General features: G+C 38.4%; 1 protein-coding gene across 1 annotated transcript; it reads left to right on the top strand.

Moving 5' to 3' along the window:
* Positions 1 to 6,267: 6,267 nt before the first annotated feature.
* LOC133331624 (coiled-coil domain-containing protein 82-like) lies at positions 6,268 to 16,605 on the top strand. The gene is made up of 3 exons (XM_061540007.1): positions 6,268 to 6,353; positions 12,422 to 13,424; positions 16,579 to 16,605. Exons 1-3 carry the CDS (start codon positions 6,268 to 6,270, stop codon positions 16,603 to 16,605), a joined length of 1,116 nt encoding a protein of 371 aa, XP_061395991.1.
* The last annotated feature ends 4,472 nt before the right edge of the window (positions 16,606 to 21,077 follow it).

Here is a 21,077-nt window from a genome sequence, read left to right as displayed (position 1 = left end):
TGTTGTTGCCTTTGCCATGAAGTAAATGCCTTTGTGATTGCATCACGTTTTGAATATTTGTTACAGGGATTTTCTGTTTTTTTTCACTGTGTGAGTGAGTGTGTTTTCCTTTTTGCCTTTATTGTAAGTTATGCAGTTGGGCATTCCCGTTTTTTTACCTTTAACTGAGAATTGCTGTTGGGTTGCTATTAGAGATTTAATGGCTTCCTTGGTGGGAGATTTGTTGTTTGCATATCTATTTTTTTCATTGATGTGCAGAAAAGGTTAGGAATTTTAGGTATAGTTTCAAGGAAATTTAAGAAAATATTTGAAAATGTCAAATAAGTATTAGGGGTTATAGGTATATTGGGTATTTTTTCCCGTAAATTTTTAATCGATTTTAATTTGATCGTTACAACTATTTTTTTTTTATTTCAACATTAAATATTATTTTTTTTGCAAATATTTTATTAAATTCCTCTGTAAGCTTCCCGGTTCATGATGTCAACTGGTCATTGACTCGTTCTTTGTTTACGAATTTTGTAACAATAACATTCTGTATGAAAAAAACAGAACCCAACAAATATTCCGACTATTCGCATTTCAATGTTACAAATTCAATTTACAGTTATTTTCACATGGGACTATACATGACAAGCATGTGTAGGTCCATGGAATGCACAATGGAAGTCCAATGCACTCTTCTGTGATAGTCATTTTTTTTTGTAGTCCATTAATTGGAACAAAGGAGAAAGTATTACAATTGTACAATTTTCCTGGAGCAGCAAGAATGACACGAATAGGAAAAATATTTTCAGTACACTATCATGGGCGTGGAATTTTGAAATAAAAATTTATATATTTTTTTATAGGTCACAAAAGGATTGAATTTCTTTGTTTTCCATTGGCGTGGATTTTTGTAAAAATATTATTTCAATGTCCATTGATAGGCGTGCGGATTTATGTTTAACAAGAGATTAAAAGACCTCGTCTCCAGATTCACTCCAGTAGATGATGCTATAATCCGTATAAAATCGAAGTTCTTCTACATCAGTCTCATTTGCGCTCACGCTCCGACCAAAGACATATTTTATGAGCGCCTAGAAACAGCATATGATTGTTGCCCTGGCCATGACATTAAAATTCTGCTAGGAGATTTTAATACAAAAATCGGAAGGGAAAATATCTTTGGAAGGATTTAGTGCTTTAGACATTCGATCGATCCGGGGAGCGAATATCGATTCGGACCATTACCTTGTGGCAGGTGACACGGAAATTTGATTTCGAAAAGCTGCAAACACAACAGATAGCAGAAGCCTACTCCGCTCAACTTACCCAACTGCTTGACGAAAACACCCCTTGTCCTAATAATAATATAGAAGCACAATGGCAGAGAATTGCCTACTCCCTAAAAACTGCAGCAAAAGCAACACTGGGGTACCAAAGACCACCATCAAGAAATCCGTGGTACGATCAGGAGTGTTGTAATGCTACTGATATGAAAAACGCAGCGTATAGGGTTGGATACCTGCAGCTCTTCCTCAGGAAGAAGACTACCTGCAGCTCTGCTATAGGAGGAAGAATACCTCCAGCTCTCCTATTCCAGCAGCTATTCCACAGAAAGAGGGAATCCTTTCAATGGAAGAAGAATACCTGCAGATCTTCCACAGTAAGAAGACTCCTGCAGCTCTTTCACAGGAAGAGGAATGCAACCATGCGGACAGTAGCAACGCCTAATGCGATGGAGAACTATCGGGAGAGAAGGAGAGAGGAGAAACTTATTTTCAGAAAAAAGAAGAAATAGCAAAAAAAAAAAAAAAAAACGTGATCGTGAGCAAATCGAGATGTACAGGAGTCAGAATGAAGTCCGAAAATTCTACCAACGGGTAAAACACCAAACCGAAGACTTTGGTGCAGGCACGTCCTCCTGTAGATATAATATAGGAAACCTGGTGGCAGATGCCGACAGCGTGCTGAGGATCTGCAAGGAGCATTTTGAGAAACTTCGGGTATCAAACAGTAGCTGTGAAGTGGATACCCCAGAACCAATAATAGATGACGGAATAGAGTGTATACCACCTAGCCAAGATGAAGTCAGACTAGCCATCAATAGGCTAAAGAATAATAAAGCAGCAGGAGCCCATGATGCTGGTAAGTACAGCTGATTAGTACAATTTGGCTAGACGAATGCATGCCCAAGGATTGGAACCTCAGCATCCTGTGTCCTGTGCACAAAAAAAAAACAAGACGATATGTGCCAACTATAGAGGAATATGTCTCCTTCCCATGGCATATAAAGTGTTATCCAGCGTACTGTGTGAACGACTGAAGCCAATGGTCAATGACATTATTGGAGCATACCAATGTGGCTTCAGACCTGGCAAATCCACCATTGACCAGATTTTCACTCTGCGCTAAATCCTGGAAAAAACATACGAAAAACACATCGACACATTCCACCGATCCTTCGTCGAATATAATGCCGCATTCGACAGCCCTATACGTTCAGAGGTGTATAAAGCTATGTCTGCGTTTGGCATTCCCGCAAAATTAATTCGGCTATGCAGGATAATTTTAACTGGCACAAGATCAGCAGTTAAAGTGGGAAAGGACCTCTCGGAGCCCTTTAATACCGAACTAGGATTCAGACAAAGTGATAGTTTGTCGTGTGACCTTTTTAACATCCTGCTGGAAAAGGTCATACGAGAGGCAAAAGTGAACAGAAATGACACTCTGTACACCAAAGAACACATGTTACTCGCCTACGCCGATGACATCGACATAATGGGTCGAACATTGAGAGCGGTAACAGCCACCTTTGAACAAATTGAGAAGGAGTCTGTCAAATTGGGTCTGGCAGTATACGGCGAGAATATCAAGCTGATGGTATTAAGGCGCAAGACGTCCAGTAGACTCGGACCAACTGTGGAACTTGAGAACTACAGCTTCGAGGTAGTCAAAGAATATATATATATATATATATATATACCTTGATACCGCAATAAATAAAACGAATGACATCAGTTTTGAAATTCGAAGAAGGATAGTGAGGGCCAACCGATGCTACTTAGGTCTGAGCAAACAACTCAAGAGCAAGACCATGAAGCATGGATACTTACGCAAGCAGATGAGTCAGCTCTTGGAGTGTTTGAGAGAAAAATTCTCCGAAAAATCTATGGGCCGAACTGCGTTGACGGTGAATATCGTCGTCGAATAAACCATGAGTTATACCAGCTATTGTCGGACATCAACATTGTTAGACGTATTGAGCTGCAGCGACTACATTGGCTAGGTCATGTTGTGAGAATGGATAAAGATGCCCCAGCCCAGAAGGTGTATAAAAGCGAACCAGCTGAGGGTTCACGCAGAAGGGGAAGTCAAAGAATATGTCAAGTCGAAGACAATATCGACGAAAATGGTCTTTCAAATTGGAAAAACTTCGCAAAAGACAAATGCGCCTGGAAATCTTTTCTAAGCTCGGCTTATGGAACGAAAGTTATGTCACAAGCCAGCTAAATAAGTAAGAGATAGGCGTGGATTTTTTAAAAATATTTTTTCATGCTTCAATACACGCGTGGATATTTTAAAACATTTTTGTTTTCAAAGTTGACCATAGGCTTGGATTTTTTAAAAATGTTTTTTCAAGGTTGATCATAGTCGTGCTGTTTCAAATATTTTTCAAATGCTTAGGTGATGTTTTTTCATAGATCATAGGCCTTAATTTTTCTAGGCTAACCAGAGGTCTGGATTTTTTACAAACACTTTTCTAGGCTTACCGTAGTCGTGTATTTTTATACCCTACACAACTATGTTGTCAGGGTATTATAGTTTTGTGAGCCCCAAAGGTTTGTAAAGCCGCGAAATATTGATCCTAGACCCACCTTTAAGTATACCTATCGTCTTATCTGGACTAGCTGAGTCGATCTAGACATGTGTGTCCGTAAGTCCGTCCGTCTGTCCATTATAATTTGTAAACACGATACAGGCCACAGTTATGGACCAATCCTCACGAAATTTTGCGTGTAGGATGGGTTCTGGCCAATGAAGACCCCTATTGTTTTTGGTAAAGATCGATTAATATTTAGGGGATGAAATGGACCAAATACTAAATTTTTGTCGGTTTTTTTTGGTCGCTCCAGAGGCCGCAAATTTGGCCCGATTTGATAAAGATCGGTCAATATTTAGCGGGTCAAATGGACCCTGACTTTTGTGTGAAAAATGACAAAATTTGGATTCTATGGCGTATATATTTACTCTTAAAGGACATAGACTCGAGAAGTTGGTAATATATTCAAGAGGAGTGGCTGGCCTTTAAATTGATACCAATTATATTGTCGCATGTTCTGGGGTGTGGGAGTTACTCTTAAATATTTACAGGTGCTTACGTATTCAGATATTATATAGTAACCCTTACCACACTAGAGGGCGGAAATATAACGCTGATCGATTTGAAATTTTCCATGGGGTCCCAGTTATGGCCAAGGACAGCGCTTGTAATTTTCCGTGATGATCAGATAATAATTTTGGGATGAAGTGGACCGAAAACTTAATTTTTTGCAATTTTTCGAATCGATATATAGGCCACAGTTATAAGCCGATCATCACCATACAACCCACGCTGAAGTCAATCTAGACAAGTAATAAGAAGGGCTGTACTGAATATTAGTAATATTCGGAAAATATGTCAGTTTGTGGAAGATGTGCTGTTGACCTCTAATCGGGCAAGAGGGTGCAAATGTCACGAAATATTTCCCAGGCTCGGAATAAACTTCTTAGAAAGTTAGAACTCCGTCGTAGTTGTGTATGGTATCGTATGGTCGGCCCCGTCAGACTATACTGCTCCGCTCACTGGATTAAAAATATTTTTTCAAGTCTTACCCCTAACCGTTTATATAGCAATAAATTCCACTCTAATTTCCTGACTGAATAACTAAAGCCACAGAAAGTCATTCATGTTAATCCAATGATTAAGGCAAATAAAGCGAACGAGTCAAAATGACCAGCCAGCAATTAAAAAAAAATACCAAATCCTTCCTCATTTGAATAATTTAAGCAAAGCAATTCCACACAAAAAAAAACTGTCAATCAAATTGATGAACACGGAATTAAATTAATTAAATTTTCCTTAATTTTGTTTATCGTTACAGATAACTGATACGAATCACGAACACACTCACATACACAGAATCAAAGCACCAAGGATCAGGCCTCTCCTCGAAAAAAAAAAACGGAAGAATCAACAAGCCCACAATCAAGCTAACATATGCAAGCTTGGGGGTTTTTAATGTTCGCCATATGGATGTGAAATAAATAAAAAAAAAATCATTAACTTAACTAAATCAATGATTTGTGTGGTATCGATGTGTGCATGTGTGTGAGACGTTCGAGCTCGAAGGATAAATGGTGAACGGTTAAAAATAAATAAAATATTCATGAACTGCCAGCCTTCATCCTCAGACCTCAACATTAAAACTACATCATGACTGGCAGAATTTCCACCCTGATACAATCGCTAGCCTAGCTTGGAAGCATTTTAAAGCAAAGGAAAAAATCCACAAAAATTAAACAAGAAAAGTAAATTGAGGCACATAAGAAAAAAAGTATAAAATAAGGAACTTATTTACCAGCTGGTCCCTGCTCCTCATTGCGGTATTGGAAATTTGCCAAATGTCATTTACAATCCCTCCACAAATAATCGTCTATCAAATTTCTTCATCTTCAACGTAAATCCCCCCCAAAAAAATAAGGACATCTTTACCTTCTTTGGGCAACAAAAACACATGAACAAGGATATCCATATATCTCAACAGTTAATATCAAAAAACCCTCCTCCTACCCCCAACCACAACCAAAGTTGTCGAACACAACACGTGTATGGCCAACCACATTGTCATTTTGATGATGTTGTTGTCGATGTTGTGATTTCGGCTTCATCGATGTGTCAATCAATTCTAAGACTTGCAGATAAATCATTCTCATTTATTATTTGAAGCTTAAAATTTGGGCCCAAAAGAAATACCACACACACACACTCCCCAATTTTGCCTGAAACGACAGAAAAAAAACAACACCACCAGCTGCCAATCTTTATTGCATTATTTCCTGTTCCACGCATACACACGCACACCTTTTTGTATTAGAATTATTTATTTGTTCGTGTATGTGTGGTGTGGTCCTTCGATTATTCCGCTGTGATTGAGTTCCACACAATTCATATAAAAAACGACTCCTTGTGCTGACGTCTGCGATTTTGCGTGCATGTCATGAATCGTCATGTGGACGTATATGATGGCAGCTGCCCGTGGCGATCGGGCCAACTCTATGATGGCGTCCAGACGTCGCAATGAAGCGGAATCACCTAAATATGGTTATAAGTAAGTATGGATAATTTTATTAATATAAAAATAAAAAATCCACGCCTACAATAGGTTGATGATTTTCAAAATTATTTTCAAAAAATATTTTATTCAATACCCTAACATAAGCGTTGATTTTTTAAAAAATATTTTTTCAATACCTTAACATAACCAAGGATTATTATACTCCACACAACTATGTTGTCAGGGTATTATAGCTTTTTGCAGCCCCAAGAGTTTGTAACGCCGCGAAATATTGGTCCTAGACCCACCTTTAAGTATACCGATCGTCATATCTCGACTAGTTGAGTCGATCTAGACATGTGTGTCTGTCCGTCCGTCCGTCAGTCCATTATAATTTGTAAACACCATGCAGGCCACAGTTATGAACAAATCTTCATGAAATTTTGCATGTAGGAAGGGTTCTGGCCAATGAAGATCGGAAAGAACGGTTAATATTTGGGAAATGAAATGGACCTTACTTACATAGCTGGCTTGTTACAGAACGGTTGTTCCATAAGCCGAGCTTAAAAAAGATTTCCAAGCTCGTCGGTCTTGTGCGCAAATCCACCAATTTGGAAGACCACGTTCCAAGATGTTGTTTTCTACTTGGTCTTTCCATCTAATTCATGGCCTTCCCCTTCTACGGAAACCATCAGTAGGCTCGCTTTTATATGCTTTTTGATCTCTGGCATTCCACAACATAGCCTAGCCACCGTAGTCGCTGCAGCGCAATACGACTGACTATGTCGATGTCCGCGTACAAATTGTAAAGTTCGTGGTTCATTCGACACCGATATTCACCGTCGACGAAGATCGGCCCGTAGATTTTTCGGAGAATTTTTCTTTCAAATACCCCAAGAGCTGCCTCATCTGCATGCGCAAGTACCCATGCTTCTTATCCATATAATAGCACGGGTCTTGTAAAGTGTGAGTTTGGTCTGGCGGGAGGTGTCCTTGTTTCTAAACTGCTTACATAGACCATAGTAGCATCTGTTGGCCATCACAATCCTTCTCCGAATTTCAAAACTGATGTCATTCGTTTTATATATGGCGGTACCAAGGCATATAAAGTCTTTAACTACCTCGAAGCTGTAGTTCTCAAGTTCCACAGTTGGTCCGAGTCTACTGGACGTCTTGCACGTTGATACCATCAGCTTGGTCTTCTCGCTGTTTACTGCCAGACCCACTTTGGCAGACTCCTTCTCAATTTGTTCAAAGGTGGCTCTTACCGCTCTCAATGTTCGACCCATTATGTCGATGTCAACAGCGTAGGCGAGTAACATGTGTTGATTGGTGTACAGAGTGCCATTTCTGTTCACTTTTGCCTCTCGTATGACCTTTTCCAGCAGGATGTTAAAAAAATCACACGACAAACTGTCACCTTGTCTGAATCCTCGTTCGGTATTGAAGGGCTCCGATAGGTCCTTTCATACTTTAACTGCTGACCTTGTGCCACTTAAAGTTATAATATATAGCCGTATTATCTTTGCAGGAATGCCGAACGTAGACATGGCTTTAAACACCTCTGAACGGATAGGGCTGTCGATTGCGGCTTTATAGTCGACAAATAGTTGGTATGTGTCGATGTGTTTTTCGTGGGTCTTTTTCCAGGATTTGGCGCAGAGTGAAAATCTGGTCAATGGTGGATTTGCCAGGTCTGAAGCCGCATTGGTATGGTCCAATAATGTGATTGACCATTGGTTTCAGTCGTTCACACAGCACACTGGATAGCACTTTATATGCGATGGGAAGGAGACTTATTCCTCTATAGTTGGCACATATCCTCCTGTCTCCTTTTTTGTGCACGGGACACAGGATGCTGAGGTTCCATCCAATTGGGCATGCATTCCTCTAGCCAAATCGTACTTATCAGCTGGTGCATGCTCCTTACCAGCATCTGACCACCAGTCTTGAATAGTTCGGCTTGTAACCCATCGGCTCCTGTTGCTTTATTGTTCTTGAGCCGATTAATTCCTTTTACGACCTCATCTTGGCTAGGTGGTATATACTCTATACCATCATCTCTTTCTTATTGGTTCTGGGGTATCTTCTTCAACGCCACTATTTGATACCAGAAGTTTTTCAAAATAATCCTTCCAGATCCTCAACACGCTGTCTGTATCTGTCACCAGGTTTCCTTCTTCATCTCCATAGGAGGATGTGCCTGCACCAAAGCCTTCGGTTTGGTGTTTTACTCGTTGGTTAAATGTCCGGACTTCATTCTGATCCTGTACATCACGATTCACTCACGTTTTTCTTGTTCTTTCTTCTTTTTTCTGAAAACACGTATCTCCTCTCACCTTTTCTCCCGATAATTCTCCATCACATTACGTGTTCCTACTGTCTGCAAGGTTGCCCTATTCGCTGCGTTTTTCACATCAGTAGCATTACGACACTCCGTACCATGGGTTTCTTGGTGGTGGTTTTTGGAGTGGGCAATTCTTTGCCATTGTGCTTCTATACAATTGTCGGGGCAAGAAGTGCTTTCTTCAAGCAGGGGGGTAAGTTGAGTGGAGTAGGCTTCGGCTACCTGTTGTGTTTGCAGTTTTTCGACGTCGAGTTTCCGTGTTGTGTTAGATCTCACATTTGCTGCTACATTAAGACGGGTGCGTACCTTTAGCTGCCACAAGGTAGTGGTCCGAATCGATATTCGCTCCTCGGATCGATCGGACATCTAAAACACTGTATGAATGCCTTTCGTCTATCACAACATGATCAATTTGCTTGCTTAATCAGGAGAGATTCAGGTGGCCTTGTGTATATCGAGATGCTTGAATCTGGTGCTGCTAACTATCATGTTTTATTGCTGCTGCGAAGTCAATCAACCGGATGCCGTTGTCGGATGTTTCTTCATGAAGGATGAATTTTCCGACGGTGGGGCCAAAGATATTTTCCCTTCCGATTTTGGCATTAAAATCTCCTAGCAGAATTTTAATGTCATAGCCAGGGCAACGGTCATATGCTGTTTCTAGGCGCTCGTAAAATATGTCTTTGGTCTGTTCATCTTTATCTTCGGTTGGAGCATGAGTGCAAATTAGACTGATGTAGAAGAAATTCGGTTTTATGCGGATTATGGCAATTTGCTCATCTACTGGAGTGAATCTGGAGACGAGGTCTTTTATTCTCTTGATAATCATAAATCTCTCGTGTCTCGTTTCGTGGCAGCTATAATACAGGGCGTAATCATCTGATTTACTTACGCCAGCCCCATTCCATCGCATTTCCTGTAAAGCAATAATATCGGCTTTGTACTTCTGTACAACGTGCGCACATTCCAAGTGCAGATTCGCAGGTCGTGGTCCATCATACGTTTGCGGGGATCGTCAACATTAGGGGAGCGTGGTTTTCTTTTTCTTTGCTTTTTCATAATAGGTTGGGTTTGGGCAACTAACCCGACGCCTCAAACCATTTTTTATAGTTCTTATGGGTGAACTTGCGTCACATATCAGCTCACTATTTCAACGGGTGATGAAAATAGCCTTACTTTTGTGTGAAAAATGAGAAAATTTGTATTCTATGGCGTATATTATTACTCCTAAGGGGCATGAAGCCGAGATGTTGATAGTATATCCAAGAGGAGTTGCTGACCTTTAAATTGATACCAATTTTATTGTCGTATGTACTCATATGTGGGAGTTACACTTACGTATTCAGATATTATTTAGTAACCAATTACCACACTAGAAGTCGGAAATATAGCGCTGATGTCTTAGAAAATGTCCATTAGGATCCAGGTATGGTCAAGGACAACGCCTATAATTTTCAGTGATGATCAGATAATAATATTGGAATGAAATGGTCCGAAAACATAATTTGATGTGTTTTTTCGGGTCGATCTATAGGCCACAATTGAAAGCCGAACATCACGGTGAAGGGAATATTGACAAATTTGCTGACCTCTATTCGGTCAAGAGAGTGCAAATATTGCGAAATATTGCCCAGGCTCAGAATATAGAACCGCATAAAGTTAGATTTTCGTGGTAATTGTGTAGGGTATCATATGGTCGGCCCTGTCCGATAATACTGCTCCGCTCACTGGTTTAAAAATACTTTTCAATACCCTATCATAGGCGTGGTGTTTTTAAAAATATTTTTTTCAAGGCTTACCTTAGGAGTGGATTTTTAAACATATTTTTCAATAGCCTAAGTAAATAATTAATCATTTTCAATTTCATCTATTTTTATACCCTCCACCATAGTATGGAGGGTATATTAATTTCGTCATTCCTTTTGTAACACATCGAAATATTCATTTTCGACCCTATAAAGTATATATATTCTTGATCAGGGTAAAATTCTAAGACGATGTAGCCATGTCCGTCCGTCTGTCCGTCTGTTGTAATCACGCTATCTTCCGAAGGAATTGAGATAGAGTGCTGAAATTTTGCATAGGGTTGTCTTTTGTCTACAGGCAGGTCAAGTTCGAAGATGGGATATATCGGTCCACGTTTAGGCATAGCTCCCATATAAGGGTAACCTCCAATTTTCGGTATTTTGGGGTTCTTGAGCGCGTTTTTCAACCGAATTCGCTGAAATTTGGTACATTGTGTTCTTATTGGGTACTAAATGTCTCCACAAAAAATTATAAATATAGGTCCACTTTTTCTGGTAGCCCCCATATAACGGTACCTCCTAATTTTCAGTATTTTGGGGGTTTTGGTCGTATTTTTCCACTGAATTGGCTGTAATTTAGTATTTTGAGTTCTTAATAGGTACCAAATCTCTTCACAAAAAATTATGAATATAGGTCAATTTTTTCGGGTAGCCCCCATATAAGGGTACACCCCATTTTTCGGTATTTTGGGGTTCTTGAGCGCGTTTTTCAGCCGAATTCGCTGAAATTTGCTACATTGGGTTCTTATTGGGTACTAAATGTCTCCACAAAAATTATAAATATAGGTCAACTTTTTCTGGTAGCCCCCATATAACGGTACCTCCCAATTTTCAGTATTTTGGGGGTTTTGATCGTATTTTTCCGCCGAATTAGCTGTAATTTAGTATTTTGAGTTATTAATAGGTACAAAATTCTCTAAAAAAGAATTATGAATATAGGCCCATTTTTTCGTATAGCTCCTTTATAAGGGTACCCCAATTTTCGGTATTTTGGGGTTCTTGAGAGCGTTTTTCAAACGAATTTGCTGCAATTTGGTATTTTGTAGTCGTATATGGTAACAAATCTCTCTACCAAAAATTATTAATATTCGCCCCCTTTTTAGGGTCGTTCCCATATAATCCCCTTTTTTATATAACCCGCATTTAGGCCTAGCTCCTGTGTGGGAGGTACCAGAAGAAGTGGACCGATATTCCCCATCTTCGAACTTGAACTTTGTTTGGAAGAAACAATAAGATGTGCAAAGTTTGGATGAAATCAAAATTTTCTGAAACAAATTTGGTCCAAAGAAACTTGGGGTCTAGAACCAATATTTCGGTGAAGCTCATTTCCAACGTGTCAAAGTGTATACACCCTCATTAGGCATATGGCTGAGGTAAATTTATCTATTAAAAATTTCTGAAATGTATATCATGGTTTACATAATCGGTTTGTAGAAATGTCGGTATGAGTCCGCTTTTTGATATTTTCCCTATATTTTCATTTCAAGTACCTGTCATTATATCTATGGTGGAGGGTATCCAAAGTTCGACCCGGCCGCTTACCGCTTACCGCTTTTTCACTTGTTTATTACCCAGCCAATCTTAAAAAATTACTTTTCCATTTTGTCTGCTCCAATTCCGTTGGATAATAGCATTTGTAATATTATTTTTCCAATTTTTGCAAACAATTTTAGTTTATGAAAAATTCGCCTTCGCCTTTTATTAATATTGCATTCATTCAGTTCAGATATTAATTTCCTAAGTAAATTAAAATGAAATCCATTTAATATTTTCTACAAAGTTTTCAGACACAAGATGGTGTTGTTGTTGTTTTCGGTTCTATTTAAAAATATCGTCTTATAGTCTAAATATACTCTTGACATGATTTCCTCGATTTCGAAGTTAAGCAAAAACACATTTTTTGCAACACGAACATCAACTGATTAAATACTTCAACTTTGTTTTCTTTCTTCCCCCGCCCCACCCCATAGCCTCTCCCGTCCCATGTACCGTTCCATACGTCGCAATAATGGACCATCATCGCAATGTCATACTACAACATTGGGTGGCTCATATCCTTATACCACGGCAACGAGTCATTATGGTTCGGCAGTGTCATCCTCGTCGTCATCATCAGCACTACAGCAACATCAAAAATTGTTGCAACAACATGAAACGGGTCAACAGCAGCATCAGCAGCACCAACACCAACAACAACATTTACATCATCACATTATTGGCATTGAGGACGATGTTTATACTAATCCAGTTAGTAATGTTCCAACGTCGTACGACGACATGGAGGATAGCACCAGCCTTTTTTCACCTCTTGCACCGAGCAGTACAACAACGATGCCAGTCGATACGGCTGTCCTGATAGCCCGAAAACATCGTTTGATGTCTTCCACTTCGAATTCCTCACAAAATCAACTGCATTCCTCGGCGACGACGACGACGATGAGAACTGCTGGCGAAATGATGATGGATGACTTGATGGATGTGGAATCGAGGCAACATCATCACTCCTATGTTGGTAGTCAGGCGGCAGTGGTGCGACTACCCAATTCATCGGCATCGCGTAAACTCTCCTCGGCATATTACAATGAAAGTGATGAGGATGACGATGATTATGCCCAAATTGTAAGATGTTCATCGGGCGATTCGGCCACAGCAATGACAGCAACTACGCTAGGTAATCGACAGCCGCAAACAATGCTAATTGATCAGCAGCTGAACCAGCACCATCACCCTCAGCAGCAGCGTAGTATACGAAATCACTCGAGGAGATCGAGAAGGAGAAGTAGTAGTGGTGGTGGTAATTTTGATGATAGTGTTAATGACAAGACCGTTCATGCTGAGGATGCTGATAGCGAGGATGAAGATGTATACGATGATGCCGCTGATGACGACAATGACGATGTTAGCATTGGCAATGAGATTAACAAGGATCGAAAAAGAGCCAATTATTTGGAAAATGGCAAACGCCTGTCACAGGTAAGTCGAATGATTTGTAGTTATTCTAGGCTTAAGGGATTTGTCTACAAGGTATCGAAATTTCTGAAATCTTGATAAACTGTGATTGGAGGTATATTGAGATTTTCTTATACATCATCATATGTGAAAAAGGATGAATTTTGGGAGGACAGTTATGCGTTTAAATTTTAACAAGCATGTTTTCGACGACTACTATAGACGTGCATTCTTACTATAGTTTTTCAAAGTCTACCATAGGCGTGGATTTTTTAAAAATATTTTTTTTCAAAACCCTTCTGAGGCGTGAATATTTTGAAGAATATTTTTTCTAATTTTCCAAGGCGTGGATTTTTTGTAGAATATTTTTTCAAGGTTTTCCAAGGCGTGGATTTTTTGAAGAATATTTTTTCAAAGTTTTCCAAGGCGTGGATTTTTTGAAGAATATTTTTTCAAGGTTTTCCAAGGCGTGGATTTTTTGAAGAATATTTTTTCAAGGTTTTCCAAGGCGTGGATTTTTTGAAGAATATTTTTTCAAGGTTTTCCAAGGCGTGGATTTTTTGAAGAATATTTTTTCAAGGTTTTCTAAGGTTCGGATCTTTTCCACAGTCTACCATGAGCGTGGATTTGTTTAAATATTTTGTCAAAGTCGTGGATTTTTATACCCTTCACCACACTGTGGTACAGGGCAATATGTCTTTATAACAGGCAAAAGGAAACGAGATAGACACATGGTTCCTTTAGAGAATATGCATATAATCATTTTGCATGCCCGTCCGTCCGTCTGCTTGTCCATGTTAAATTGTATACAAGTACAGGTCGCATTTATGATCCGATTTGGATGAAATTTGGCACAGTTCACTTATTTGGCCCAAGGACGAACCCTATTGAAATTGGAAAAAATCGGTTCAGATTTAGATATAGCTTCCATATATATTTTGCGTTTCCGATTTTAGGTATATATATTTTCGTGATTTTAGGCAAATGGTGCACCAAAGTCCCTATATATCTTTCGATTTACACGAAATTTGGCACAGCGTAATGATGCTTGATGTGTGTTAAGTTTCGAAAAATCGGTTGCTCTCATATATATTTTCGAAATTTGGTGCACCAGCGATATATATCTTCCGATTTGCACGAAATTTGGCATAGCGTACTGAATTAAGCCTAGAAAAATGTGTTTTTGAAAATCGGTTCTGATTTATATATAGCTCACCAAAGTCTCTGAAAATCATTCGATTTGCATTTAGCATAACGTACTAAAATCGAGATTTTATAGTATATATATTTTCGGATTTAATGTAAATGGTCCACCAAAGTGTCTATATATCTATATATCTTTATTCTAGATTTGCACGAAATTTGGTTCAAATAGGGTAGCTCCCATATATATTTTAATCCGATGTAAGGTAAATGGTTCTAGAATTTTCACGAAATTTGTGTGTTAAAAGATGTGTGCAAAGTTTCGAGAAAATCGGTTCAGATTTAGATATAGCTCCCATATATATCTTCGTCCGATTTTACGTAAATGGTGTACCAAAGTCCCTATATATCTTTCGATTTGCACGAAATTTGGCATATCGTACTAAATTGCGTCTATAATAATGTGTGCTAAGTGTCATGAAAATCGGTTCAGATTTAGATATAGCTCCCATATATATTTCTATCCGATTTTGTGTAAATGGTTCACCAAAGTCCCTATATATTTTTTGATTTGCACGAAATTTTACACAGCGTAATGAATGAGGTTTTGAATGATGTGTGTTAAGTTTCCTGAAAATCGGTTCAGATTTAGATATAGCTCCCATATATTTGTTCGTCCGATTTAATGTAAATGGTCCACCATAGTTCCTATAAATCTTTCGATTTACACGAAATTTGGCACAGCGTAAGGAATAAGGTCTACAATGATGAATAAGGTCTACAATGATGTGTGTTAAGTTTCATGAAAATCGGTTCCGATTTAGATATAGCTCCCATATATATTTTCGTCCGATTTAGGGTATCTTAACCAAATGAAAAATTTACACGAAATTTGGCACAGCGTAATGAATTAGGTCTAGAATAATGTGTGCTAAGTTTCATGAAAATCGGTTGAGATTTAGATGTAGCTCCCATATATAGTTTCGCCCGATTTTAGGTAAATTGTGCACAAAAGTGCCTATATATCTCCCGATTTGCACGAAATTTGGCACAGCGTAATGAATTAGGTCTAGAATGATGTGTTTTAAGGTGCCTGAAAATCGGTTCAAATTTAGATATAGCTCCCATATATATTTTCGTCCGATTTAAGGTAATTGGTGCACTGGTTTTAAATAAATGAAATTCCGCCAAATTTAACCCATGGTTCCTCTAGCGTTTTCATATGTTCTTTAAAAATATTTTGTTATATATATTTATACGCTTTCCATGTTAGTTTTCACAGTTCATGTGAAAAGTTGTTAACACACATTACAAGAAATGTAAAGGAAATTGTCTAAGTAGTCATGTCGTTGAAAATGTTTGCTGTGTTTGCTCTCCCCTATAATCGGATTTTAAAATATGTATTTCTACAAGAAAAACGAACAAAAAACCCAGCAACTTATAAAATATTCATACTGAATTGCTGCCGTTAAAGGAATGAAATTGAATCAACGCTATTTTTGGCAGTGGCAAAGGCACATAAAATATTTATAATATTCAATTCAATTTTGTGTAAGAAACCTGATTTACTGTGAAAATGGGGATTTTTTGCACTTGAGTGAATTTGAAAATATTTTTTCGAAAAATTTATTTATAGATAGAAATGTACATGAAAACATGAATGAATGACTGGTGGCGTATAAGTAATATAAATGTGGTGGTGCGTATGCGTATTATTTTCAAATAAACATTTTCGGTTCGTATACGCAATGGGTTATTTGTTGTATTGTAGGGTGATGGAGGTGTTTAACCACACGTTATCCATGATGTGGGGTATAAAATGTGCTGTGTGGCCAAATATTCTATGTTTATCACTCCATAAGTTTCGTTTACATTTTCCCGTTTACTTTCATACCCAGAATTCTTTATAAATTTCCTCTTCTCCACACACACACACACTGCTTGATTTTCTCCTACATTAAACGTGGCTTTAAAACAACTCGTAACTACCACTTTAATTTTTGTCTCAAATTTCTTTTTGCTCCTCCAATTGAAGAAATTGAATGCCATGCCAAGCATTTAGTCAAACAGAGACTACTACTACTCCCCAATTTTATTTCTGTAAGAGACCTACATCATGTACTACTGATGCCGAATGCCGGATCATCTTCAAACCCCAAAACGTAGCACGGCAGAAGAAGAAACAAAACTAGGAAAGAAAAAAACTTGTTAACAAGCATCTCCTCAATTGAGTTGTAATGATGCGAAACTTAATTCTCTACTGCAGTTGCGGCTGCCGCAGCTGCTTCTTCTACTGCAATTTTGAGACCATTATCCTGCATGTCAATAAAAAGCAGCAGCTGTTCAGGGTAGGAAGAGGATGACACCGAATATCAAATACTCATGGTCCATGGGACATGCAACTACTTATACTGTCATTTGGGAGGAGATTCTCATACTCATTGTGGGCGTTACCACAAAATGTCACAGGACATGAAGTTGATCGGTTTGTGTTGTAGATTTTTTTCTTTGGTGTCCTTTTTTTGGATTTTGTAAACTGCAGTGGTGTCCATTTCATTGTTCTGATTATCTACAAAAGCAGAAATAAAACCAGTAAGGAAAGTAGTAAAGTCGGACGGGGCCGACTATATGATACCCTTCACCACTTTGAGCATATTCAACAGATGAAATAGAAGCTATATCTAAATCTGAACCGATTTCAACGATTTCAGGAAACATAACACACATCATTCCAGACCTCATCCATAACGCAGTGCCAAATTTCGTGCAAATCGAAAGATATATAGGGACTTTGGTAGACCATTTACATTAAATCGGACGAAAATAAATATGGGAGCTATATCTAAATCTGAACCGATTTTCAGGAAACTTAACACACACAATTCTATAACTAATTCATTACGCTGTGCCAACTTTGGTGCAAATCGAAAGATATATAGGGAGATTGGTGCACCATTCAGATTAAATCGGATGAAAATATATATGGGAGCTATATCTAAATCTGGACCGATTTACAGGAAACTTAACACACACCATTATATTCCTAATTGATTACGATGTGCCAACTTTCGTGCAAATCGAAAGATATATAGGAACTTTGGTGCACCATTTAAATTAAATCGGACGAAAATATATATGGGAGCTATATCTAAATCTGAACCGATTTTCAGGAAACTTAACACACATCATTCAATACCTAATTCAGTACGCTATGCCAAATTTCGTGGAAATCGAAAGATATATAGGTACTTTGGTGCCACGTTTACCTTAAATCGGACGAAAATATATATGGGAGCTATATCTAAATCTGAACCGATTTTCACGAAACTCAGCACACACCATTATGGACCTAATTCAGTACACTATGCCAAATTTCGTGCAAATCGAATGATATATAGGTACTTTGGTGCCTATATCGGGCGAAAATATATATGGGAGCTATATCTAAATCTGACCCGATTTTCACGAAACTCAGCACACATCATTTTGGACCTCATTCAGTACGCTATGCCAAATTTCGTGCAAATCGAATGATATATAGGTACTTTGGTGCCTATATCGGGTGAAAATATATATGGGAGCTATATCTAAATCTGAACCGATTTTTCCCAATTTCAATAGGGTTCGTCCTTGGGCCAAATAAGTGACCTATGCCAAATTTCATCCAAATCGGATCATAAATGCGACCTGTACTTTGTTCACAAAAATACATGGACGGACAGACGGACGGACGGACGGACAGACGGACAGACGGACGGACATGCGTAAATCGACTCAGAAAGTGATTCTATGCATATTCTCAAAAGGAACCATGTGCCTATCTCGTTTCCTTTTGCCTGTTACAAACATATGCACAAAGACATAATACCCTGTACCACAGTGTGGTTAAGGGTATAAACACATCTTTGACATGTCCTGTTGTCGCAATGCATAGTCGCCATCCTCAGGGGTTATTATTGCTGTCAGTGATGACTTTGGGAATTTGCAATCTTTTGGTTTGTTTAAAAATTTTAAAGTTTTTCTTTTTCCTCAATGAGGAGATGAAAGGAGAAATTTGTGGGATGGGACCATATCTGGTCTTTAAATCTGGTTGAAATAAAACCTAAATTTTTCGACACTGTGTATGGAAAATGATGAAAAAAAATCCTATATTAGGCCTAAGGTAAATGAAAAAATATTTTAAAACCAGTGTAGGGTATCATATGGTAGGACGGGACCGACCATATGACACAACTTCCACGATTCAAAAGTTTTGTGGTTATATATTCTGAGCTTGAGCAATATTTCGCGATGGGACCCACTAGAGGTACTACTAATATTCAGTACAGTCCTTCTAATTACTTGTCCAGATTCCCTTCACCGTGGGTTGTTGTGTGATGTTCGGCTTTCAATTGTGGCCGGTAGATCGACTCGAAAAAAAAAACAAAACCAGTAAGGAAAGTTAAAAAGTCGGACGGGGCCGACTATATGATACCCTTCACCACTTTGGATACATACAAGAGATGCTAATATATACAATATCCTGTAGATAGAACAGACATATAATATTTAGAGGACCATTGAAATGGAACCGTGCGAAACTAAATCTGTGATCTACATAGATATTTGAACCAATTAAAAAACCCATGTACATACCATTCGGAAATCTATGAAAAATTGTATGTCAATCGGATTCTTTTGTGTACCATTTGTATGAAATCGAGCAAAATAATGTATGTTGAGCTATATGTAAATCGGGACCTAATTGAGCAAACGTGGAATATAGCGTTTGGTATGCTGCAGCTCAGAGCGCTGACCACAATATTATCTCGTGTATATGGAACAGAAAGAACAGGCTCCTCGGTGCACCATTTACCAAAAATCGGACGAAACTATATATGGGAGCTCTATCTAAATCTGAATCGATTTTCACAAAACGTCGTATACATTAATAAGGACCTATCACAATAAGCTGTGCAAAGTGTTTTATCGATCGGACGATTCATGGGAGTTTGGTGTACCATTTACCAAAAAATCGGTATAGGGGAGCTATAACCAAATCTGAACCGATTTTCACAAAACTTCGTATACATCAATGTGGGCCCATATTTATTACGCTCTGCATAATTTTGTCTGAATCAAAATGAACATCGAATGTATGAGAGTTATATCTAAATCTGAACCGATTTCAAAAAAAACTTCATAAATATCAGACAGGACCTAATTCAGTAGGCTGTGCAAAATTTTGTCCCCATATTGGGAGTTTGGTGCACCACTTACATATAATTGGATAAACTATATATGGGGAAATATATCTAAAACTGAACCGATCTCGCCAAAACATCACGCACATCAAATTGGACCTAATTTAGTACACTGTGCAAAATTTTGTCTCCATCGGAAAAATATTGGAATTTTGGGGCACCTTTTAAATTAAATCGGACGAAATTACATATGGGACCTACATCTGAATCTGAATCGATTTCAACAAAACTTCAAGTACATCAAGTTGGACCTAATTCAGTACGCTGTGCAAAATTTTGTCTCAATCGGGCAAAAATTGCGCATTTGGTGCACCATTTGCCTAAAATCGGACGAAACTATACATGGGAGCTATATCTAAATCTGAACCGATTTCAATGAAACCTCACAGACATCAATCTGAACCAATTTTCTTCAATTTCAATAGGGCCAAATAAGTGACCTATGCCGAATTTCATTCAAATCGGTTCATAAATGCGACCTGTACTTTGCTCACAAAACTACATGGACGGACGAACGGACAGACGGACATGCATAAATCGAATCAGAAAGTGATTCTATGCATATTCTCAAAAGGAACTATGAGTCTATCTCGATTCCTTTTGCCTGTTGCGAACATATGCACAAAGGCATAATACCCTGTACCACAGAGTGGTGAAGGGTATAACAAGTTTTCGGTCCACATCATCCCAATATGATCATCACCGAAAATTATAGGTGTTGTCCTTGACCATACCTGGATACTGATGGACAATTTCAAAGCGATGAGCGGTATATTTCCGATCTCTAGTGTGGTATTAGGTTACTAAATAATATATGAATACGAATGAACCTGTAAATATTTAAGCGTAACTCCCAAATCCGAGTACATACGACAATATAATTGGTATCAATTTGAAGGTCAACAACTCCTCTTGGATATACTATCAACTTCTCCGGTCTATGTCCTTCAGGGGTAAATCTATACCTCCCAGAATACAAATGTTGTCATTTTTCGCACAAAAGTCGGGGTCCATTTGATCCGCTAAATATTGAGCGATCTTTATCAAAACCGGCATGCTTATTCATAATTGCAGCCTCTAGAGCGACCAGAAAAATCGACAAAAATTACGTATTTCTATTACTATTACTTACCTACTTAGCTGGCTTGTGACAGAACTTACGTTCCATAAGCCGAGCTTAGAAAAGATTTCCAGGCGCGTTGGTTTTTTCCGCAGTTTTTCCAATTTGAAAGACGATTTTTGGCGATATTGTCTTCGACTTGATCTTTCCATCGTATTCTTGGCCTTCCCC

Source organism: Musca vetustissima, unplaced genomic scaffold (assembly GCF_032173495.1).
Source record: "Musca vetustissima isolate MV318-11 ecotype Yass unplaced genomic scaffold, APGP_CSIRO_Mvet_v1 utg4091, whole genome shotgun sequence".
Lineage (NCBI taxonomy): Eukaryota > Metazoa > Arthropoda > Insecta > Diptera > Muscidae > Musca > Musca vetustissima.
The sequence above is the reverse complement of the archived record's forward strand: the minus strand, read 5'-3'. Positions and strand labels throughout refer to the sequence as shown.